The sequence below is a fragment of the Megachile rotundata genome, chromosome 3 (genome assembly GCF_050947335.1).
Source record: "Megachile rotundata isolate GNS110a chromosome 3, iyMegRotu1, whole genome shotgun sequence".
Classification (NCBI taxonomy): domain Eukaryota; kingdom Metazoa; phylum Arthropoda; class Insecta; order Hymenoptera; family Megachilidae; genus Megachile; species Megachile rotundata.
In genome coordinates, this window is record NC_134985.1 from 10,287,745 (window position 1) to 10,314,964 (window position 27,220).

The 27,220-nt window shown below is 32.3% G+C and overlaps 1 protein-coding gene across 4 annotated transcripts in view; it reads right to left on the reverse strand.

Annotated features, from left to right (window-relative positions):
• LOC100882041 (protein couch potato) overlaps positions 1–27,220 on the reverse strand; it is a 214,908-nt gene that overhangs the window by 110,193 nt on the left and 77,495 nt on the right. For all 4 annotated transcript variants that reach the window (XM_076530057.1, XM_076530056.1, XM_076530058.1 and 1 more), the window contains one exon: positions 110–187. In XM_076530057.1, the coding sequence (XP_076386172.1) occupies positions 110–187 (78 nt within the window). The remainder of the gene's footprint in view (positions 1–109; positions 188–27,220) is intronic.

Below are 27,220 nucleotides of genomic sequence, written 5' to 3' on the forward strand. Positions count from 1 at the left end.
GTTCAAGTCTTCAAATTAAAAAATAGAATTATAGATTACTTCTATAGCTATCTATAGAAAATAAAACCACGTAATTTTACACATGTATGTACATATGTTGAACACTCACCTCGTATGCTCTGAACAGCAGATACAGCTCCCTCGGCTTGGCGTCCATCGGCAAGCCGCTCACGAACAAGGTGCGTACCTGTGACAGGAGAAAGAAAGCGATAATTCAGTTAATTAAGCTAATTGTCGTTGCCAAGGAACGAAAGAAACAAAGAAGGAGCCACGGTCGGAGAAGGATTCGAGTTGAACGGATGGAGATAACCGGGAATTAGTCTACTCTGTTTGACTGGTGCCCTCGAAGGAACGAAACGATAGCTGATTGTCGAATTAATGAGAGACGGTAATGCTACGATGAACTCCTTTTCTCTCTCTTCTCTTCTCTCTTCTTAATTCGACGATCGATTTCGACCGATCTTTTTGCTCTTAGAGTGCACCTGTCTTTTCATTTAGACGATATGTTGTTTACATGAAATTTCAAAATGGATTTAAGATGTAGATAATTTAATAAAAATTGGTGAAATATGTACGAAGAGAAATTTTGTGATTTTGATAATCTTGTTATGAAATTTTTATGGAGAGATTTTTTAAAGTTAGGTTACGTTAAATGATAGATACGATTTAACTTAGAGTATATTTGCTGATTTAATTGAAAATGATTTTAATTTATACCATTTCTGTTTGTATTGTTCTCAAGTTCTCAAATATCTATACTTTTCATTTTTTATTTTTACAAATTTAAAAATTCAGTTGCAACCCCCAAAAAGGAAAATTTAACTCATCAACCCTTACGATTACCTCACAATCCGAAACTGTAATGTATTAATATTTCGTTGTTATCCACATACTATTCTTGACCCACTTTCCCTTCAAAAGCCCCCACGGAAGTAAGCAAAACAGTGACAGTAAATTACATACTGATTTGGCACGCGGCCAACCAGACAGACGATCCTGTGCCATGCTTTCGATAGACTTTCCTCGTCGAAAACGGAATTGCCGTTCGTTGATTCAAGTTTAACACACACGAACGACCGTCAGCAATTCCGTAGACGCTAGTAATTCCCGATGCAGATATATACGGATGCATACGTATGCGAGCAGTCCCGTGAGAACACGGGCATCGATCTACATCTTCTCACGTATTGTCTCCTCGAGAGACGGGGAGAGACGCGATTTCCCAAAGGAATAAAAGCTTCCGAAACAATACTGCGAACAGGTGGATACATACGGGAAACGAGAACAATGCACTATGCAGCTTTCACTGGTTGCATTTATTTCTTTTTTTCTAAATTCGCGCTACGGTAATTTAACCCCTTGGCTTGTCACACCGTGTCGCACTCATAACTCACCTTTCTGTCCGAATGCGACAAACCTGCATGGCGATTATGTTCGATTGTAATCTTTCAGATTGCCAAATGCTTGCAATACGAATTTCATTTCATACGATATTTCATTTTTAATGTGCACCTCATTTTGTAGTTTAACGTAGCCATTTTGCGACTAGTTTCAAGTTTTATTCTGTATCATTGAATCATAACCAAAATAATAGGTTTACGACAAAAATGTGTAGAACCTTTTTTATAGAGCTGTTTACAAGCTACATTTTTCGTTTAATACTTTTTTCTCTAGAATCAATACTTTCGTATATACAGGGTGTTATCTGTAACGCTACTCATGCTTTTCTCCCACTTGCAGCCATTTTACGAAAAAAAGTTTAGAACCATATTTGCAGGGTATGTGCACGATAGATATTAGTAAAGCAAATTTTGAAAACAGTTTGTCCTCTCGGCAAAGTCAAGGTCACCTTAGGTTTTTTAATTAGGAACATACATTTTTTTTATTCGTAGGACATCGAGACGAATTCAAAACACATGTTACATGATATTTATATTAACATATTACTCGATTTACAGAAGAGGAAATGTGAAGTACTTAGCTTTCGACTTTGGTAGTGTAACCATTATTTGATTCCGAAGAGATTACTGAATGTAAACTCGCGACTAGAATGTAAGAAAAATACACTTTATTTAATTACATGTTCAAAATGTATGCCGCCTTCCATCACGTAATATTCCGGTCTTTTACTTCACATTTCCACTTCTGTAAATCGAGTAATATGTTAATAAAAATATCATGTAACACGTGTTTTGAATTCGTCTCGATGTCCTCTAAAGCTACGAATAAAAAAATGTACGTTCCTATTTAAAAAACCCAAGGTGACCTTGACTTTGCCGAGAGAACAAACTGTTTTCAAAATTTGCTTTACTAATATCTATTGTGCACTTCATATCTTGCAAATATTGTTCTTAACTTTTTTTCGTAAGGTGGTTGCAAGCGGGAGAAAAATCGTGAGTAGTGTTAAAGGTAACACCCTGTATAAGATTGCCATAAGTAAGATCTGTACAGAGACTGTTAAATGCAAGATTTATACAAAAATTGCTGAATGCAAGATTTATAGAAAGATTGTTAAACGCAAGATTTATACAAAGATTGTTAAACGCAAGATTTATACAAAGATTGTTAAACGCAAGATGTATACAAAGATTGTTAAATTGCAAGACCAAGAATGTACAAAAATGACTAAAATTAACATTTCAAGTTTCATTGTGTATCTCAATATTACAAGAATAGTTTAAATATTTTTAAAATGAAAAACCAGCCAATAATCGTATATTCAAGTTGATTTTAAAACAAGAATTTGTACTAACACTTGCATATTTCTCGACAATTGCGAAAGATAGAAAAATAAAGGCATTTAAATAATATTGCAATATTCCATATTTGGACCAGTGCCAAGTGTCCACATTTGAGAATCCACGAAAGTGGAAACGCGGTACTCACACTTATGAATCCTACAGGCATGTATGTCAACAACGAAAATAAAACAAAGGAACATAGAACAGCAATACGTATGAAAAGTATATCAAATTAACGCCCCGTCAACAAGTTTGAATTATTTTCAACAACAATGAAACAAAGTGGTTTTAACGTGTCATTAGTAGCTGTTCAACGAGTGACGACGTGTGTGATGTTAGAGTGCTGGCCTATAGTTACTTTATAGATATTCGTTTATTTTTAAAAGTGCTGTATTAGGTATTATTTTATATTTGGTCACGTTGTTGTATTATATTATAATTCATTTCTAATTCATTGTTATTAGATGAGGTACAAGGCTTATATGTACATATGACGTTGATAATAATGCTCATATGTATACATATGACTTATACATATGATCATGCTTGTATGTTTATGTTATATGATGTTTATAATAATATATATGATATTTATATGTACATACTATATGATGTTTATAATCATATTCACATGTATTATATCATGTTTACAATGTATACATCTAAATAATATATAACATTGATAATGATGTTTATATGTATATAATGTATTTTATATAATACATATGGTGTTCATAATCAAATATGATAATGCTTATAATAATAAACAGTATAATCATCTCTTGTGTACACATTATACACAGCAGTGTTCAAAAATTAATAGTAGTAACAGTATTTTCAGTGCGTTTAAAGTTCACGAAGTACAAGAAGCTAAACTTAAAGAAGAAAAAGTAGAAACCACGCAGAGCATCGAAAAGAGAACATTTCTCCGGTCTGATATAGCAACGGACTCGTAAAATTGCAAAAAGGAAGGTAAAGGTTCGCGTTCTTAGCGTCGCGACGCCATGTTCACTTCGGCATGTGCCGGAAGAAGGAGGCTCAACTCTTCCTGCTCGTATAACGCGATGACGTTGATATTCACGAGTACCTATTCAATTTAACCTTGCACCTGTAAGCACCTGATGCTTCGCTAAGGCTTTCCGGATGAGTGAAATCAAGCACGTTGCCGCGACGACGAAATTTGGCGCGAACGTTTCACCCGACAATTCGAGCTACGTTAATTTGGCGCGAAATACAACTTGGATATTTGTTCAAGGGTCGGAAATAGACCTTTCAGTACATCGATTTGAAGGAGATTTGGTTTCATGGTTATTAATATAGGGTTTTGTTGATGTTGATATAAATTAGTTTCTTACAGATGTTAAATTTGAACATTTTGTGGTTTATTGATTTTACTGAAACTTTCCACATTTTGAAATCTCCAAATTCTCCAGTTTGCAAATCCTCAAATCTCCAAAATTCTCAAGTCTCCATATTCTCAAACTCAGAATTCTCAAATTCCCAAATTCTTAAATCTTTATAATTCTCAAATCCCCAAATTCCAAAATTCTCAAATTCTAAAATCCCCAAATTCTAAAATTCCAAAATTCTCAAAACCCCAAATTCTAAAACCCTCAAATCCTAAAATCCACAAATTCTAAAATTCCCAAATTCTCAAAACCCCAAATTCTCAAAACCCCAAATTCTCAAAACCCCAAATTCTAAAACCCTCAAATCCTAAAATCCACAAATTCTAAAATTCCCAAATTCTCAAAACCCCAAATTCTCAAAACCCCAAATTCTAAAACCCTCAAATCCTAAAATCCACAAATTCTAAAATTCCCAAATTCTCAAAACCCCAAATTCTAAAACTCTCAAATCCTAAAATCCACAAATTCTAAAATTCCCAAATTCTCAAAACCCCAAATTCTCATATCCCCAAATGTATAAACCCTCCAAACCACAGAACCTAAAATCCCCTAAAAATTTGTCACTTCACTTCCCAAATGTCCAAACGAACAGAAAATAAAAATAAAATAAACAGTAACAAAAAACTGGTAGGATGATAAAATATATAAAGAACCGTGATGTACAACATCATTTAAACATTTGGAGTGGAGCCACGAAAAGGATATTCACATTTTTATTCGCATCGCGTGTTCCCTTTTAATAATCCTTTCTCATATTAAATACTGGTTCCAGTGGCGGGAAACGACGCGACGGTTCGTCGACCGAGCACCGCTTCCGGCTTGACTGGCTTTTGTGAAACACTAAAAACTTTGGTGGTCCTGGTGAAATGAGAGAAAAAGAAGGTATATAACATCGTAACCAACCCTTTGTCAACAGGACGCGGTGACTAAAGGTGCGTACACAGCTGCTCGATTAATTTCATCGATCGCTGTAAATTGATTCGGGTAATTGTTGGAAGAGGTAACAAGAATTTAATTTAATTGCATTTGAAAATTAATGTAGTAATTTAATAAAATTATATGTAGTTATGTAAAATGCAAGATTTAAGGTTGGGGTTAAAATATAAGTATTTTGAATTGTATTTAATTGATTGATTGAATTTTTACAGAATTATATAGATAATTTTATGATTGTGAAAATTATTAGAATTAAGGTTTATTCATAGTGAGTTTTGTTAACTTGACTTGGGGTTCCAAGTAAATGTATTATTGGAAGAGGCAACGAGAATTATGATGTATTCCTAGCTTGTCTCATTTAATTTAATTCATGATAACATTTGCAAAATTAAGAATTTGATATATTTATGCAGAATACAAAATTTAAGTTTAATATAAAAATATACAAAGCTTGAATAATATTAAGTTAATTAATTAAATTGTTGCAGTATTATACAGGTAATATAAGCGAAAAAATATTGAGGATTAAGGTTTATTCATAACGACGTTGATTATTTTTACATGGATTGCTTAGTTGATAATTATGTACAATTACGTATATTCTCAGATTTGAATTTGTTACTGAAATATAATTAACTTGCATCGAATTCAGTTAATTAATTAAACTCTGGTTGCAGAATGATGTAAATAGAATTGAAGAAAATAATGAGGATTAAGGTTCATTCATAATAATTTTATTTAGCTCGACTCACGATATTATTTGTAAATTAAAAATTATATATAACTATTAATATCGCAAGGTTTAAGTTCATTATTACATCGACTTCAAACTCTTTTACTTAATTAACCTGAACGTTTATTATAAGACAACGTAATTAACTGTGTAATTGAGGAAATGAAGAGGATTATCCTTTATTCATTCCTTTCTCATTCAGTTTCATTTACGCTAATATTTATAATATAACAAGTGCATACACTTATTAATATAGCAAGATTTAAATTCATTACTAAAATGTACTTTACTTAAATCATATCTAATCATTTAATTTAATATTTAATGTAAATTTGTTTATTTTCTCCCAATTTTCAAGTACTACTCCAAAATCTTCACATTAGTTAACACTAGGTTTGTGGACATTTATATACCTATCTCCACGAACATGTGTCAATTTGACGCAAGAACGAATACATATATTTAAAGAAAAACAACCCCTTAGAAAGAAAAATAATTAAACACTACAAGAAATGAAAATATGAGATATTTATAGAAAGTTTTTATTATTCAATAATATTTTAGTACATTACTTCAATATTCTACATTCATATTTTTACTTCCCTCTACCATGCGAACTGCGATTTGTACTGCGACGCCGGGTTCGAACCCGGCATACCGGCTGAGCCGGCCGCGTGCGACTCCGCACTAGCGAAGTCCGTCGTTTATAAGGCATTGTCGGTGCATTCATATTTATTATTGTTGTAATTTTTGCCTGGGTAAAACTAATTTACTAAAAATTTTATTTACATTACGATCGCGTGAAATTGACGCACATACGTAGAGATAGGTATACCACGTAGCAAATTTAAATATTTCAAAGCTTTCGAAGAAAATAGACTTCAATATATATTTACCTCGTTCAATGGATAAAAGTCAGTACAAGATAAAATAAAAATGCGAACGGTTTTGTAATTTTCAGTAGTAGTTGTGAGACTACACTAGTTGTGAGATTGCACTAGTTGTGAGACTCCCTGTATAATTTGCGCGCAAAGTTTGAATCTCTCCTTTCAATAGTTGTTGCTATTGGTCTTGGAAGTTATTGTATTTATTGTATTTGATTAACAAGGTTTATATACTATGTATCTACTTATTGTTAGTATTTAATGCAAGTTGAATGAAAGTAATTTGTGAATTAAAATATGTATTCTGGTTTTGCAAGAATTTGTTCTACCATTACCATTTAATGTTAAAGCATAACTTTTAATAAATGTAACAGATAGTTTCATTATTATTATTGGTTAATATTAAAAATTAGTAACGTCGTGTCTACAAGATGTCTGACCATTAAAGAACACGTGTTTTAATAAGTTGTGTAAATTTAAAAATTGACGCACATCCGTAGAGATATACCACATAACAAATTTCGATATTTCAAAGCTTTCGAAGAAAATAAACTTCAATATTATATTTACCTCGTTCAATCGATAAAAGTCAGTACAAGATAAAATAAAAATGCGAATGGTTCTTGTAAATTTCTTAAAAAAATTCGAAATACGTCAATATGACGTGTCCCATAAGCCTAGTGTTAATGAATTCATGATTTAAAAAAATATCAAGGTAAATAATACTAGAAATGAAAGATATTTGAAACTGCATACTTGAAATACAAAGTACATGAAAATAGAGGTAGAAATATAGAGAAAGCTGCTAATTCCATACATTATTTTCGCACATTACTTGCTTTCCCACATTAGCCACGTACAGTAACATCGCGTAAATCTGTTGATGATAAAAATACTACACGTAATCATAGTGAGAAACTACTTTCTCCTAGATCCAAGACAACGATAAATCATTGCAAAAATTCGACAAGAGAAAGATGCTTATATAATTTTGCGCTGTGTAATCATATCTAATTATTAGTTTGAACTTTAATTGGATCGAGTGTCGAATTTCAAAGAAAAAAAATGGTGGATGGAGAATACTTGTGTGGCTATGGTTTGTGATTTATGATTTATCATTTGTAATGAAGCTATACGTCGTAGATTGATATGTGTACTTAGATGTGAATGATAGTATTAAGAATTAAATCTTCTAATTCTCAAGATTTCAAATTCTGAAATCTCTAAATTCTCAAATTCCCAATTTCTCAAGTCCCCATATTCTGATATTACAAATTTTTTAATTTACTGATTCCCGTATTCACAAATATCCAAATGTCTAAATGTCCAAATTTCTGAATTTTTCGAATTGCCAAATTTTCCAGATACCGAAATTTCTAAATCCTCAAATTTCTCGAATTCCCAAATTTTCCGAATTCCTAAATTTCTAATTTCCCCACTTCTCAAATTCCCAACTTTCCTAGCCTCCAAATTGTCAAATTTCCAAATTCCTCAAGTTCCCAAATGTCACAAACTTTCACTTCCCCAAATTTTCCTAGAAAATAATATATGTTATTAATACGTCTCTCCCTCGGCGACAAATAATTACCTCATAACGACACGGAACTAATTCAATTAAATATCGAGAACAATCGATTGCAATCTTGCTTCATTCAGTCTCTATAATATTATTAGACTGATTAAAATGTTCCAATTCATTAAATTCAATACAGCTGTTTACATTAATTCGTAACATCTCGATCAAATCGTGGCTAGAGAACTATAATAAACTGCTCACACGTTAATTAATTAAAAACAGTATTTCTACGCAAGCTATTGTATATACGCTCAGTATCATTGTTAACTTGTAAACTCAATTATTTAACATTCAAGCGTTTGCATAAAATTATATTTTAATCTATCCATGAATATTGGTCGCAATATTCATACATGGATGTTGCATTATAATGTAATATCAATTGTAATCATGCATGGATATATTAAAACGTAATATTAGTTATAATCATGCATAGATGTATTTAAATATAATATTATTCAAACATTTCAATGTTAAATAATTTAATTTTGCAATCCTTTTACAATTTTATTATTTCACTATTTTTACAATTTCATATTTTTTTGCGATTTCACGATTTCACTGTTCTTACAATTTCACAATTTTTGCCATTTTTTTATAATTCAACAAATTGTTTTTCAATTTCTTGCACTGTTACTGTTGTTCCAATATTTAGGGACTTTCGTACGTTCTACACATAGTTACATTTAGATAAGTCATTCCACATTTCAGTAACGCAATATGTAAAATAGTAGAATCGTGAATCGATCTTAAGTAGTCGACCGCCATCGCCGTATCCAAAGCACGACACTCGTGAAATACGCACGAATTGTATCTCGATTTGAAGAGGAAATAATGCCATCAACGAAATGGCCATTCACGGGTATTCGAGGTGGATCCAATCGTCCATGATCGATTGTTCCGCGCAAATTGCATTTCCTTCTCGGGACAGCCTGAAGGACATTCGGGAATAACAGTAATAACGTTTAAAAGAATGTCATTATCGTTTCATGAATGTCTTGGAAACGGTAAACAGTTACTCGCAAAAGCTGATTTTTATTCGATGCGTTCTTTAACATTCAACTTTCAATCGAAGAAGAAACAATTTTTGTAAATTTATAAACCTACAAATCTGCAACCTCGAATTTCTGGAAATTTGTTCATCAGACCTCAAAAACTTGGAAATGTCAAAGATGCAATTTGTAAAATGCCAATTTAAGAAATTTATAAATCTTCTAATCCTTAACTTTAAATTTCTGAAAACCGAAAACTGAATTTCTGAAAAGACCCCTTAACATCAAAGTTAAAACCCTGAAAATCTATAACAAATTAAATACGACCAAAACTCGAAAACTTCGAAGTCCACCTGCCCAGACCACAAACTACTTCTATCCATAAAACTCAGCCATCGAGTGAATTTGAAGCACGTCCATAAAACAGCGTAGAATGCGTTCGTAGCTATATGAAAAAGAGGAGCACTCGTAACGAGCCTTAGTGAAAATTAATTACCTTCGCAACGAGGGATGGGCGATGGTATCGTAATTATCCTTACTCGGGCAGGTTGCGGGTCATACTTTCAGCCGGTGGCGTTTCTTAACTTTATTAATTGCCATAGCTTCGTTGTAGCAATTTGATGCAGCTAGATCATTACAAGTTAAGCAGCCCACCTGTGTTGTTAGATCGTGTATGTGTACGTAGAGGGTGAGCTAGTAGGGTGCAATTACTTAAGCCAGGTTCACGTAAGGCGGTCGTTTATCCTACAGCCTTGGTCCGAGTCCATTAAGCTTGATTCATAATTATCAGACCGATTTAGTCACGTTCCACCGAACCGACACGAACCGTCCACGTTATATCATGCTTTTATGTAATTTTTGTGTACAGTTTGTGTCCATTACAGTTTGCGTACTGGAAGACTATAGGGGTAAATAATAGGAGTCTAGACTGTACTTGTGGTACAGTACTTATGGTACAGTACTTGTGGTACAGTACTTGTAGTAGAGTTTATTTATGGTACAAGTGCGTGATGGTGATTAGAGTGGACTACTAGACTAGAGTTATGGCTAATATTTGGAATGGATGTCTTGGGTTAGAGTTAAGTTCTCACTTGAGGAATAGTGGAATTTGGAGGGTAGGAACTTTGGAAATTGAGGAATAAGGATCTTGGAAATTATACAATTTTGGGATTTGCAAAGATAATATGAGAATTAAGGAATTTGGGGATTGAAGGATTTAGATGATTAACACTAGTTTTAGAGAACGCATCATTCTGACGCATTTCAAATTTTTTTTTAAAAATTACAAAAACCGTTCGTAATTTTATTTTATCTCTTGTACTGACTTTTATCTATTGAACGAGGTAAATATATATTGAAGTCTATTTTCTTCGAAAGCTTTGAAATATCGTAATTTGTTATGTGGTATATCTCTACGGATGTGCGTCAATTTTTAAATTTACACAACTTATTAAAACACGTGTTCTTTAATGGTCAGACATCTTGTAGACAAGACGTTACTAATTTTTAATATTAACCAATAATAATAATGAAACTACCTGTTACATTTATTAAAAGTTATGCTTTAACATTAAATGGTAATGGTAGAACAAATTCTTGCAAAACCAGAATACATATTTTAATTCACAAATTACTTTCATTCAACTTGCATTAAATACTAACAATAAGTAGATGCATAGTATATAAACCTTGTTAATCAAATACAATAAATACAATAACTTCCAAGACCAATAGCAACAACTATTGAAAGGAGAGATTCAAACTTTGCGCGCAAATTATACAGGGAGTCTCACAACTAGTGCAATCTCACAACTAGTGTAGTCTCACAACTACTACTGAAAATTACAAAAACCGTTCGTATTTTTACTTTATCTTGTACTGACTTTTATTCATTGAACGAGGTAAATATATATTGAAGTCTATTTTCTTCGAAAGCTTTGAAATATTGAAATTTGCTATATGGTATACCTATCTCTACGTATGTGCGTCAATTTCACGCGATCGTAATGTAAATAAAATTTTTAGTAAATTAGTTTTACCCAGGCAAAAATTACTACAATAATAAATATGAATGCACAGACAATACCTTATAAACGACGGACTTCGCTAGTGCGGAGTCGCACGCGACCGGCTCAGTATGCCCGGTTCGGACCCGGCGTCGCAGTACAAATCGCAGTTCGCAGGGTAGAGGGAAGTAAAAATATGAATGTAGAATATTGAAGTAATGTACTAAAATATTATTGAATAATAAAAACTTTCTATAAATATCTCATATTTTCATTTCTTGTAGTGTTTAATTATTTTTCTTTCTAAGGGGTTGTTTTTCTTTAAATATATATATTCGTTCTTGCGTCAAATTGACGCGTGTTCGTAGAGATAGGAATATAAATGTTCGTAAACCTAGTGGTAAGGGTAAGTTTTTGTGGAGAGTGGAGTGTGGAGTTGAAGAATTTTAGAATTTGAGAGATAAAAATTTTAAAACTTGCCTAACATGGACCTTGGGAATTAGAGAATTTAATGTTTCGTAAAGGGAAGTTGAAAATTATGAAATTAGGAAATGTGAAGATATAGAAATTGACAAGGAGTTTGAAAATTTTTTAATTTGAAGTTGGAAGTTATCACCAATTTCAAGGAGTGAAAGTACAAGATATTAACATGCGTTAATGTTAGGTACAGTAGTAGTATCCTATGTACCTAATAAATGATATCATTACAATTTGAACAGACCTTCTAATTTCACCAAAATCATGTAAAATGAAAATCTATAGTGAGCCTTCATATCCAAGAACTTCAATTTATTTTGCAATCCCTATTTCGATTTCATTTCTAATAAACAAACAAAACCTCAGTTAGAACCACGAGAGAATATGAAACATACACAAAGTACAAAAAAATGAAACGTATTCGAACCGAGAGATAATTGGAGGTTAAAAAAATGAAATAAAACAGAATAGCAACACGAAACGAAATACCGGATGTGTAAGTAGAACAGAGGGGTTTCGAAGACGCCACACAATGAGAATCGTAGACACGGTCAGTTAACAGGAACTGGGAGTGGAATCGATCGTGCGTGATGAATTGTTCTCCAAAAACTACGCCTCAACGTTTGTTCCGGTTGATCGTTGCTTTAGCCAGAATTAGTTTACGAGGAGGGTAGCTTTCGAGATTGCTCGATTTTCTACGTCTTGGTTTCCGCGGAGAACAAGCACGTTTGCTACGATATTTCTTTCCTTCTCTGTAATTGTTTCTTTTAGAGACGCCCTTGGGGTTTCGAGGACGTTGGGCAAAAATCGATGATATTGAAAACACGTAATTGGAAAAACGTAGACTTGTAGAACATTGAATTAGAATCACGTGCCGTGAATCTTACTTTGATGATATTTTGTCGTTTATGAACGCTAAGGTTGTTAATTTGTCAATTTGTAGATTTGAGAATTTGTAGGTTTGTCGATTTATAGATTTGAGAATTTATAGATTAGAGGATTTGTACGTTTAAGGATTTATAGATTTAGAGATTTGAGGATTCGTAGATTTGAGAATTTGTAAATTTGTGTATACGTAGATTTATGGATTGGTAGATTTGTGTATTTGTAAATTTGTGGGTTCGTAGATTTGTAGATTTATAGGTTTGTAGATTTGTGGATTCGTAAATTTGTAGATTTGTAAATTTGTAAATTTGAAAATATGTAAATACGTAAATTGTTATATTTGCAAAATTGCACACTGGTAATTTCAGTATTTCTACATTTGCAAAATTGCTCATTCAAAATTGCACTATTTCTACATTTGCAAACTTGCAACCTAAAAATTTCAATATCTCCATACTCACGAAATTGCGACTTAAATACATCACTACCTCTACATCCACAAAAATATGAATTTAAAATTTCTGTATCCGTAACAAAACTTGTAACAAAATCCCAATAAAAATTATAATAGCAATTAACTACTAACTCCGCATTTCGAAATCCACATCAACTCTCCGTACATTCGAAATTACACGAGGTTCATTTTACGTAGGTATCCCAATTTATTTCGCATTCCTCTTTTTTATGTTACACATGTTTGGAGTTGCCCGCACGTTATTCCAGTTTATTCTTTGGGTGTTCCCAATTTATCTTTTGTTTCGAACCACCTACGATTTATTTTACGTTACGTTTATCTTATTCTATGTTTCCCATGCTCCAAACTACCAACACGCGCTTTATTTAACCTCTTTTTACGCGTGTTTCGAATTCCGCGAGTTTTAATTTGTTTTACATGCGTTTCCCTTTATTGCTCGTCTGTATCGAATTTCGTGTATTTCAATTTATTTTATTTTTCACGCGTTTTGAATTTTTCTGCTCCGAGAGTTTTTCATCGAAATTTCGCTAAATTCTGACTTCGTAACAAGTATATTTTTGCATAGAAAATGTAACAATGTTATTCCATTCAAAATAACCAAATTTACCAACTCAAATCCGGTGACCTCGTCAAACAACCATTTTCAAAGGTGTGCTCTGTTTGAAGCTTTCGTACTAAATATTGCAAAAATCGTGGTTCGAGCGATCGTGTGATGTTATATACAAAAATACGAAATTAAAGAATCATGTTTTTTCGTACACAAATTCTGTAGGGTGGTACTATTTTACAGTTAGGACCTAAACTGTTTTATGGCACCATATTTTTGAGACCATAGTAAGCACAGAGTAAACCAGAGGCGACACTTTGATCTCTCAAAAACGTCCCTTTAAATTGGTTGTACAAACGAGTGGGAAATTTAAATCGAGCAAATCTACTTTCATGTCAATCTCCCATAATTTGGAATATATTTGTAATAAACTTTCTGTGTATTACTAATATCGTCTTTCGAAGTATTTTATCAATTTTACGACGTTGAAAAGTTGAAAAGAAAAGAATATACCAAAATGATTGCTCTACAAAATATATTTGAAGAATATGTATTACGGAAATGATTATTACAAATAACTTGTAAGAAAATGAAAAACTATATATCACAAGAAATTACAGATGAATGTGTTACAGAGATACGACAAAATATTTATTAGAAATAAATTACTGGTGAATGTGCAGGTTTAAACTATTCTTTTTCGACCGCCATACTTCTACACTATGCACATGCACATCTATGCACATGCGCACCCCCGACACATTGGGTGTAGCTACCTTCAAGAATAATCGAGATTTCGTTTTCGGAGAAATCTGCAAACTCTTTAAAATATTTAGTGAGATTCAATTTCTACTGCAACTTCGTTCATTAATATTTCATATTTGCGAAATCATTTTAGGCCAGGTTATCGGATATTAAAATAAATTGGTACATTTTTGAATATTTATAAATATTTAACACTCCACAACCCTCGAGTTTTGAACAATTTTTCCTCTTATTTTTAATTTTTTTCATTTTTCCAATAAATTTTAAAGTGCCGCATTTAGGAGAAGAAACTCTCATTAGCTACTTTATAAACATTTCATAAATCTCAAACTTGTAACTCATTATCTCGTTATAATAAAAATGTTACATCAAGAGACTTTCCCAAAAAGAATAACAAACACGTAAAAAATTCCAGGACATGCAGAATTTAACAGAATTAAAATATGAAAGCGTAACTTTTTGATGCATCACAAAAAAAAATCAACGCGGATCTCGAGTTATTAAGGGACAATTACCGGACGGTACGAACGTTAATTCGCCGGGAAAACCAGCAACGTAAAATAGCCAACGCTAAAGAAAAAAAAACGCTCGAAAATTGTTTGAAAATGTTTCGCGGAGGATAACGGGTGGCGCGGAAATTTATCGTGAGAAATTTACTGCGCGCGATAACTGCGAAAAAAATCTCGATGACTATTCTGTAACTTCCGGTACTGTAACAGGAGTCGTAAAAAATAAACTCGTGAGAAAATGTTGCAAAGACGCTGATATGAACAATTGGCAATTAACGGTGACTGTTCTATTTTTTTATCTACGGAATTATCATGTAGCGTCAAGCTTGCTGTTGTTAAGTTAGCTACCTTAGTGTTAGGTGAGGCTCAGTCAGATGTTTGGAAGAGTACATATGGAAATCTACATACACTACCGTCCATAAGTATCCGGACACAAGCGAAATATGCATTCGCGTTGGATGAAAGTTATTCAAGTATCTGCAACAGTAACTAAAATCGATTTTTTTTCTGCGAAGGTCAGAATACTGGAACGTTTTTCGATTGATAATTCTCGTTTGGAACTCATATCTCAATGGAAAAGAAGCTACAGACGAGCTAAACCGAAACTGTCGAGCGCGTAGCGTTACCTCCATTCTTATCCCCATTGAGGGAACCTAAACATCTACCAACAGTTTACAAACACTTGAAACATATCGAAGAACCCTCTGAATACGTTCTGCACCATAGAAATGAAACACAATAGAAATGAAAATTTTTTTTAGAATCGAAAGCGTTTCATTAGATTCACAAATTTGGACTTTGTACTTCTGGACATGAATTTTACTTTCACACTTTCATTGTATAATTTGTACTTAGAAATTAATTCTATTACGTTATGACACCTCAAAAAAGATAATAATAATTATTACAAATGATATGATAACCCTAAATACCTTTCGTACAAAGTTCAACCATGTTTTATGTAACGAAACCAAGTGTCCGGATACTTATGGACGGTAGTGTATGTATACTCTTGGAGTAACATGGCTTGATTTAAGAAGATACGCAAATATAAAACGAACAAAATGAAGATATTTAATTGGAATTATAGAAATATGGCAGAACACAAAACTACAATGCTTTGAACCAAAAAGTACAATAAGCAAAATAAACTTATTGTTAGATTGAAATGGATACATATCTCCCTTTTTCGCATGAGCAAAGGGAACGCGCTGCAGCATCGTAAGAACAAGAACGTGTAGGAATGGGGATGAGTGGCGCCGTCGCTAGCCCTGTTCAAATATTAGATATCTAATACCTTATATTCGAAAATTGCCTTAAGTTTAATACAGTCTAACATATACTATTTATAAATTCCTATATTTTCGAATTTCATATTCTTGAGTTTATATATTTCAAAATTTGTACGAGTCAATATACATATATGTATATTCCTGACTCCTTATATTTCTAAATCCATACATTTCTGAACAACAATATTTCCAAATACATAGACTTCTAAATCTCTTTATTTACAAATACCTACATTTCTGAATTCCTACATTTGCAAATACCTCCATTTTCAAGTACCTATAGACTTAATTCTTATATAGCAAATCGACATACTCCTAAATCACTACGTCCTAAACTTGCTACGTCCCCAAGTCGCTACGTCCTTATATAGGTCTATATCACTACGTTCCCAAATTGCTAGATTTCCAAATTGGCACATCCCAATATCACTATGTCCTCCAATTAGTACATCCCCATATCACTACGTCCCCAAATTGGTACATCCCCAAATTGCTACATCCCCAAATTGTTACATCCCCAAATCGCTACGTCCTCAACTTGCTATATCCCCAAATACCTACGTCCCCATACCACTACGTCCCCAAATTGATACATCCTCAAATTGCTACATCCCCAAATCGCTACGTCCCCAACTTGCTATATCCCCAAATACCTACGTCCCCATACCACTACGTCCCCAAATTGATACATCCTCAAATTGCTACATCCCCAAATTGTTACATCCCCAAATCGCTACGTCCCCAAATCGCTACATCCCCATACCACTACGTCCCCAAATTGCTATGTCCACAAATTACTACATCCCCAAATCGCTACATCCCTATATCACTACGTTCCCAACTTGCTACATCCCTAAATACCTACGTCCCTAAATCGCTATATCCCCAAAATTACTGCGTCCCCAAATTGCTACGTCCTCAAATTGCTACATCCCCAAATTGTTACATCCCCAAATCGCTACGTCCCCAACTTGCTACATCCCCAAATACCTACATCCCCAAATACCTACGTCCCCAAATCGCTACATTCCCATACCACTACGTCCCCAAATTGCTACATCCCCAAATCGCTACATCCCTATATCACTACGTTCCCAACTTGCTACATCCCTAAATACCTACGTCCCTAAATCGCTATATCCCCAAAATTACTGCGTCCCCAAATTGCTACGTCCTCAAATTGCTACATCCCCAAATTGTTACATCCCCAAATCGCTACGTCCCCAACTTGCTACATCCCCAAATACCTACATCCCCAAATACCTACATCCCCAAATACCTACGTCCCCAAATCGCTACATTCCCATACCACTACGTCCCCAAATTGCTACATCCCCAAATCGCTACATCCCTGTATCACTACGTCCCCAACTTGCTACATCCCCAAATACCTACGTCCCTAAATCGCTATATCCCCAAAATCATTGCGTCCCCAAATTGCTAGGTCCCCAAATTCCTACGTTTCCAAATCAGTATATCCCCAAATCGCTACGCCGCCAAATTCCCACGTCCGCAAATTACTACACCCCCAAATGGAAATTCTACTATGTCATAATCAACCTTCATAACTAAATTCATAATACTCTTCCACAAACTCCACAAAACTTTTTATAAACCCCTAATGAACACATCACCATAAGATTTTCTCTCCACTGCAACTAACCTATAACTAAACCTAACTTGACCTTAAATCTCGGAGGTACAACATCATCGTTATAAAGAACAGTACACCTATTTATTTTCTAAACATCATAAAAAGTATGGTATCCTATAACAACATCCTTACACCGACTCTCGAAAAGAATTCCCGAGATATAAATCGCAACAAAGCTTTTAAAGTGCTCCTCGGAACGCAGTATCCCGTGGAAATTCTAGAAATACCGTCAGCAAAATGAAACAGAAGAAAATTCCATAAACTCGTCAAAAAAGAGCAACAGAGTTTTGAAAACGTTACACGGAAAAATCTGTGCTCGTTTCCCAGAAACGAAACTCTCCTGCCATTTTTCCTGGATGCCACGAGAAAACTTCCTAAACTCGTGGGAACAGTTTTCGCTGCAGGAAATTACTGAAACCTTGTAAAGCTTTCAAAACATTTGCCAAACAGCGTTTGCTGTCTTCTTTTTTTAATGTTGCACTACGCTCTTTTTTTGAGACGCCTTTAATAATTACAGAATTTAAATTCGTTAAATCTTATCTGTTTCATAACCTGTATTTCTTAATCACTTTTCAAATATATTATTTATTGTATAATTTATATGTTTACTTTTCATTCACCATTTAATATTTTACTGAATGTGTTATAACTTAGAAATTAAAAAATTTGCAAATATAAAAGTTTCAAAATACTATTTAGAAATTTTGTAAGATACACATTGACAAATTTAAAAATATCAAATTTTTTAATCAATTTACAAGTTTGAAAATTTACAGTAAAGTTATTTTGGATTGAACAGAATTTACAGTAAATGATGTTCCTGTGAAATGAGCAATTTAATCCCTTGCTGTACACAATTCACAAGTTTGAAAATTTACAGTAAAATTATTTTGGATTGAACAGAATTTACAGTAAATGATGTTCCTGTAAAATGAGCAATTTAATCCCTTGCTGTATACAAATCACAAGTTTGAAAATTAACAGTAAAATTATTTTGGACTGAACAAAATTTACAGTAAATGATTGATATTCCTGTAAAATGAGCAATTCAATTCCTTGCTGTACACAATTCACAAGTTTGAAAATTTACAGTAAAATTATTTTGGACTGAACAGAATTTACAGAAAATAATTAATATTCCTGTAAAATGAGCAATTTAATCCTTTGCTGTACACAATTCACAAGTTTGAAAATTTACAGTAAAATTATTTTGGATTCAACAGAATTTACAGTAAATGATTGATATTCCTGTAAAATGAGCAATTTAATCCCTTGCTGTACACAATTCACAAGTTTGAAAATTTACAGTAAAATTATTTTGGACTGAACAGAATTTACAGTAAATGATTGATATTCCTGTAAAATGAGCAATTCAATTCCTTGCTGTATACAAATCACAAGTTTGAAAATTTACAGTAAATTTATTTTGGATTGAACAGAATTTACAGTAAATGATTAATATTCCTGTAAAATGAGCAATTTAATCCCTTGCTGTATACAATTCACAAATTTGAAAATTTACAGTAAAATTATTTTGGACTGAACAAAATTTACAGTAAATGATTAATATTCCTGTAAAATGAGCAGTTTAATCCCTTGCTGTACACAATTACCAAGTTTGAAAATTTACAGTAAAATTATTTTGGATTGAACAGAATTTACAGTAAATGATCGTGTTTCTATAAGATGAGCAATTTAATCCCTTTCTATATACAGATACATTATGAATGCACAAAGTGAATATGCAACTTAAATTAATTACAGTTATTGTATCCCGTATAATCTTCGATACAATATCCATCAGAGACCATAGCAAATCGTACGGGTAAATGTTCGTTAAATCCGTAATCACGTGCTACGATAATGTAATCCATCGCGTAGTTAGTAATGGGCAAAGCACCCGTTTACGATTCTGCGGGTTCGATGAATCCCGAGTCAAGGTTTACCGGTAATTCGAGAACATCGAAAAGCGGCTCGTGAAATCGATGTCGAAGCTTCGCCCTCTAATCCGCGGCGTTCGTGTTTGCGGCTGTTCCTGCGTCTGCTTACAAACGTTCCTATTCACTGCGACGAAACAATGCGACACTGTGTGCGGTTTATCTGATTTGATGAAGCCAACAACAGCGTTGGACGACCGACCAGCCATATTCGTTTAAACGAAACGCTGTCTTTCGTGCACCGAGTATGTAGATTCTTCGACAGAGCTACAACCTGAAGAACATCTGGAAGTAGACGATATTGGGGCTTCGTGGCGTCCGTGACACCAATCGACAACGAGAGTGAAGAGTATCTTTAACGAGACTGATACAGGAACTTGGAGAGAAAGTAACAAGTTTTTGGGGAAGGTTTGAAGAGTTGTGGATGGTTGTCAAGTTTATGGATTTGATGTAGGGATTTGGGACTGTGAGAATTTGCAAATGCAGGGATTTGGGGGATGTAGATTTACTATTTACATTTTACTATTTTAAATTTTAACATATAATAATGCATGCAGAATGCAAAGTGATTAGTTTAACAATCATTATCTAAAAGTTTGTCTCGATTACAAAAGAGAAAGAATTAACGAGGTCAGAGATAGAATTTTCGTGACGGAACGGCAGCGTTCGTTGAAAGGGTCCCGCGTGAATAACCGATCCCGTAAATACGTATAAATAATGGTGAAACGAGCTTACAACGGCGGAATTATTAATAGCGATAAAGGAGCAACCGGTCGGTCTTAAATTCATGCCGATTCCCTTAAAATCCCATCTCCTCTCTGGTAACAGTCGGCTCTGTTCGCTTCGTAATTTATCTCCACTATGTTACTTCACACTACGAGACGCACTCGTACACATCTGAAAATAATAGCATGCAAACCGTTCAAACACGTGTCTAGTAGCGGCAATTGATATTCCACTTAAACGACCCGTGAAATCTCTGTATATCCATTTGATGGTATCGCCGATTGTAATTCGGCTGCTTGGTTACAAACTTTACTAAACTATTTATAACAAGTCATGAAATTCGGTTTATAGTTTTACCATACTTTCTGTCATCGTAGATTTATGTCTGCTACAAATTGCTTGAGAGATGTCTATCAAGTTTTATTAGAAATACTAATATAGATTTAATGTTTAATTTATGAGTATGAACCCTCTAACCTATCATTTTTTGTGCGTTGGACAGAACTGATTATCAAAACCTTGAATATTGTATATCTATCAAAAACTTGATATATTGTACTAGCTAAAAACTTGATATATTGTAAATACTATTTGAATTTGTTGTACTTGAATGAATGTAAGTAATATCACAAAGACTACGCGTCATTAAATATACTATACCATATTTAATTAATACGATGTTATAAGAGAAATGATTAATATCAACAACAAGGATTAATATTAACAACAAAACAATATATTTATGCAACTATATTAGTCGATTATGTATGTGTATTTGCAAAAAGTCTTAAATTTTATCTTTTAATTTTCTTCGATTTTCTTCGGTTTCGCTCGGTTTTCTTCGGTTACGCGCCGCCATATTGCAACGCCTACAGCGTCCTCGGCTACAAAAGGACACTGCTTATTGCTCGACAATGTTATCAGAATTACGAGCAAGCACGTGTATATACACGTGTAAACAAAGGTCTTTGTCGCTACAGAGGCTTGTGTATCAGGGTACACGTTGAAAACGAGTCGGTGTTCATCGAAGCTGAGCTCCGGTATTTTATTTCGTCTCGCAACCGGAAGCACGCTTCTTGCTCTTCGGCTACCACCGGCCCTTTTTAACATTTCCTTCGTCCGTATGATTAATTTAAAGATTCGCGCGTCTCTTACGTAACCGTAATATTACGTCAGAATATATAAATACATGAAACTGGTGCAAGAAAAATGCTGATTGATCGACACTAATCGAGCCGCTAAAACGCGAGATACGCGTTGTATCGCCGTGAAAAATGAACCATAAATTTCGGTGAGCTGACGGTGAAATATTGGCTAGGAAGGAAATACGTGGCTCGAGATTTCGCGGAAGTGCTTACCAAGATTCTGATCTGTTTCAGACATCGTTTTAAAATTCTTTTGATTACCGTAATGGTCACGGTTTTTTAACACGTTGATTGCGAGGGCCATCGGATGCTATCTTGAGTCTAATATAAATCGAATAATTAAAGGGTGGAATTGAACGAATCCTACGAATATCAGACTGAGCCTTTTAATAACTTTATACTATAAGACTTTAAGTAGTTTAAAATGAAAATAAGTTTTAACCCTCCATATAAATAAAATTTAAGTCTTTGCACTCGACGATGCTTTTGCAAACATCTACTTTAAAACTTGCTAGTTAAAATAACTAGTTAAATAAAGTAGTATATGAAATAATTAATTAATACAACGATATTTGAAATTTTTAGAAAATATTGAAAGTAAAATTCTAATTTTTGAAAAGAGAAGTTCACACGTAACATGTTATCTCACAGTTTCTGTTTATTCTTGGACGAAGAGTGTCACTTCTTAGTTTATTTGTATTACTATTCTATACTTGAATAAACCGACACTATTTTACACATTTTATGAACTCTATTTTATAGAGAAAATCATTTTTAAATATTTTAAATACTTTTAATCTGAACTTTTATAAATCAAGATATGAAAATAAATTGAAATTGCTTTTGTAGTGCAAAATTAGAATTTTTACTGATTATTATTCGTACATAAATGAATAAATAAATTTCGGCTAAACAAATGAACAAATCTTCTAAATTCAACATAAATAAAATTGAATAAAATAGAAACTAGATTCTCACTATAGTTATTAAATCAATCAAAGTCAAACCATCATCATGGATTATTATTTGACATTCGAATAAATATAACGCAATTCTTAAACATATACTGCATGCCAAAAGTATGGGATCATAGTATACAAAATTACATTTTATGACACACATAAGTCACACGAGATAATTCCAATGGACATAATTTATTACTTGCAGTTGCACGGTATTTTTAATACAACCCAGTATAAATAGTTGATCTCTCTATTTTTTATTTAATTCAGCAAGGAGTTGACCCTAATAAGTTAAGGTTGCAATTATAAAAATCTTTTTAATATTTTACTACAAGGTTTAATGTTAACTAAATATTTAATACTTCACTTTGGTACTGGAGGATATTATACAAAATTGTCTTTAATATTTTTTTGTAGAATTTAGCAGTTGAGTTTAAGAGAAAGTATTAATATTTACCAAAAATATAACTACTTACAGAAAAAGAATAACTTCAGAAAATAATTAAAAATGTAACAAAACCAATTATTAAATGAATAAAAATTTAGTAGAAAGTATTTATATTTACTTGTAAAAATATAACTACTTACAGAAAAAGAATAACTTCAGAAAATAATTAAAAATGTAACAAAACCAATTATTAAATGAATAAAGAATATTGAATAAAAATTTAGTAGAAAGTATTTATACTTGCTTGTAAAAATATAACTATTTACAGAAAAAGAATAAGTTCAGAAAATAATTAAAAATGTAACAAAACCAATTATTAAATGAATAAAGAATATTGAATAAAAATTTAGTAGAAAGTATTTATATTTACTTGTAAAAATATAACTACTTACAGAAAAAGAATAAGTACAGAAAATAATTAAAAATGTAGTAAAACCAATCATTAAATAAATAAAAAATAAATGTTGAAGCATCAATATCGTATAACAGCAAAAACCAGAAAAATCTCAGTAAAGAAAATGATTCCACAGATCAAATTTATTCTTAGTCAAGGAGAAACGCTTGGTTTATATCGTTACTCCACGGAATAAACCTGGAACCATTGAAAATGCTTCTTTTTGCGCGTCCTCGTTCTCACTTTCCCCTAGAACACTCTCAGCAAGAACAAAGAAAGAATTGGTTAGTCGATCGAAAGCATCGTTTCCGTTGATGGCAACGATCGAACGATCACCAATCACGCAGAGTAACGAGCTGAGGAAGATGAAGCTTTCACGAAGAGATTCCGTTGTTCGTGATCAAATTGATCCACGAGATCCGCAAGTGTAAATTCGAGAGCGTACGAAATTCGACAGAAAAAGGAGAAAGAATCATTCTCAACGAGGTGTCAACCTAGTCAACTGACCGACTCGTGAAATTGCACGGACATGCTCTAAATGCGGCGACTAGTGATGGAAATAAACGGTGATCAAGTTTTATGAGAGCGCGAAGTTTCACGCTGTCGCACACTACTTACTTTGTAAGAGTACAAGATTTAATATTATTGTACACTAGTGTGAAATATTGGGAGAGTACAAAATTTAATATTATTATATATTGGTGTGAAATTTTGTAAGGGTATGAAGTTTGATATTATTGTACTAATACAAAATTTTATATTTGACATTTTGATTAGTGTATAAAATTTGACACTATTTTACACTAGTGTAGAATATTGAGAGAGTACAAAATTGGATATTATTGTATATTTTTATAAAATTTCGTGAAGGTATAAAACTTGATATTATTGTAGACTAATGCAAAATTTTGTGAGATTCTAAAATTTGACACTACTGTACACTAGTGTAGAATATTGGAAGAGTACAAAATTTGATATTAGTGTACACTTATGTAAAATTTCGTGAAGGTATAAAACTTGATATTATTGTAGACTAATGCAAAATTTTGTGAGAGTATAAAATTTGACACTACTGTACACTAGTGTAGAATATTGGAAGAGTAGAAAATTTGATATTAGTGTACACTTGTGTAAAATTTCGTGAAGGTATAAAACTTGATATTATTGTACACTACTGCAAAATTTTGTGAGAGTCTAAAATTTGACACTACTGTACACTAGTGTAGAATATTGAGAGAGTACAAAATTGGATATTAGTGTACATTTTTATAAAATTTCGTGAAGGTATGAAACTTGATATTATTGTAGACTAATGCAAAATTTTGTGAGAGTATAAAATTTGACACTACTGTACACTAGTGTAGAATATTGGAAGAGTACAAAATTCGATATTAGTATACACTTGTATAAAATTTTGTGACGGTATAAAACTTGATATTATTGTAGACTAATGCAAAATTTTGTGAAGGTATAAAATTTGACACTACTGTACACTAGTGTAGAATATTGGAAGAGTACAAAATTTGATATTATTGTACACTTTTATAAAATTTCGTGAAAGTATAAAGCTTGATATTATTGTACACTACTGCAAAATTTTGTGAGATTCTAAAATTTGACACTACTGTACACTAATGTAGAATATTGGAAGAGTACAAAATTTGATAGTATTGTACACTTGTGTAAAACTTCGTGAAGGTATAAAACTTGATATTATTGTAGACTAATGCAAAATTTTGTGAGATTCTAAAATTTGACACTACTGTACACTAGTGTAGAATATTGGAAGAGTACAAAATTTGATATTAGTGTACACTTATGTAAAATTTCGTGAAGGTATAAAACTTGATATTATTGTAGACTAATGCAAAATTTTGTGAGAGTATAAAATTTGACACTACTGTACACTAGTGTAGAATATTGAGAGAGTATAAATTTGGATATTATTGTACACTTGTGTAAAATTTCGTGAAGGTATAAAACTTGATATTATTGTAGACTAATGCAAAATTTTGTGAGAGTATAAAATTTGACACTACTGTACACTAGTGTAGAATATTGAGAGAGTATAAATTTGGATATTATTGTACACTTGTGTAAAATTTCGTGAAGGTATAAAACTTGATATTATTGTAGACTAATGCAAAATTTTGTGAGAGTATAAAATTTGACACTACTGTACACTAGTGTAGAATATTGGAAGAGTACAAAATTCGATATTAGTATACACTTGTATAAAATTTTGTGACGGTATAAAACTTGATATTATTGTAGACTAATGCAAAATTTTGTGAAGGTATAAAATTTGACACTACTGTACACTAGTGTAGAATATTGGGAGAGTACAAAATTGGATATTAGTGTACACTCGTGTAAAATTTCGTGAAGGTACAAAACTTGATATTATTGTAGACTAATGCAAAATTTTGTGAGTGTATAAAATTTGACACTATTATACACTAATGTACACATGTTTGTAGCTTAACAGAACCGTAGTTGGCTGCAAAACAAATTCAACGACTTTATTAAGTTTAACAATAAATAAGCAGTAATAAATAGTTTCAGACAATTATATAACACAAAATAAATATTCAAGACATTCAATGATCTCAACTTTGAGTGGATGATTCTATTTAAATGAAATAGTTTTCCATACCAATATTGCTGTTGATCAAACCTAAATTTTTGAGTTTAAAATCATTTCAAGGTTGATATAGTAATGAGTTAAATTTGTCGTGATATTAGTTATAATCTTGTGAAGTCAGAAGTATATATTGTTTAAAAGTAGTAAATTAAGTATGTGCATCATCGTTAAATTTTCTGTGTTTCTGTGATTTATGAAACTAATAGTGAAGTACGTTTATTAGTTACTTTCTCTGTACATTATATTGAATTACCGATAGCTTTCGCTCAACGGAGTGTCCTGATCAAAATTCATACGGAGACAACATATTACTTTCACTGTGATTCATTCTTCACTGACTGTCAGCCATTTTGCGTTAGAAACGTTAATGAAACGTATAGTCGTTTTCGTCAGACCTTAACTTCTGAGTTGGTGGAACAAGTGTTTGATATTTTGTGATACTTTTTTTAGTGATTTCTTGTTTTTCGATATTGACTGTTGTTTTTTGTAACTGAAGACTGACAATTTTACATTAATAATATTAATGAAACGTTTAAGTTGCTATTTTTACTATATTTCAAACTTGTAATATTTTTAGTAAATTTCAAACTTGCAATATTATTAGTAAATTTCAAACTTGCAATATTTTTAGTAAATTTCAAACTTGCAATATTTTTAGTAAATTTCAAACTTGTAATATTTTTAGTAAATTTCAAACTTGCAATATTTTTAGTAAATTTCAAACTTCTAATATTTTTAGTAAATTTCAAACTTGCAATATTTTTAGTAAATTTCAAACTTGCAATATTTTTAGTAAATTTCAAACTTACAATATTTTTAGTAAATTTCAAACTTGCAATATTTTTACTAAATTTCAAACTTCTAATATTTTTAGTAAATTTCAAACTTGCAATATTTTTAGTAAATTTCAAACTTGCAATATTATTAGTAAATTTCAAACTTGCAATATTTTTAGTAAATTTCAAACTTGCAATATTATTAGTAAATTTCAAACTTGCAATATTTTTAGTAAATTTCAAACTTGCAATATTTATACTAAATTCCAAACTTGCAATATTTATACTAAATTTCAAACTTGCAATA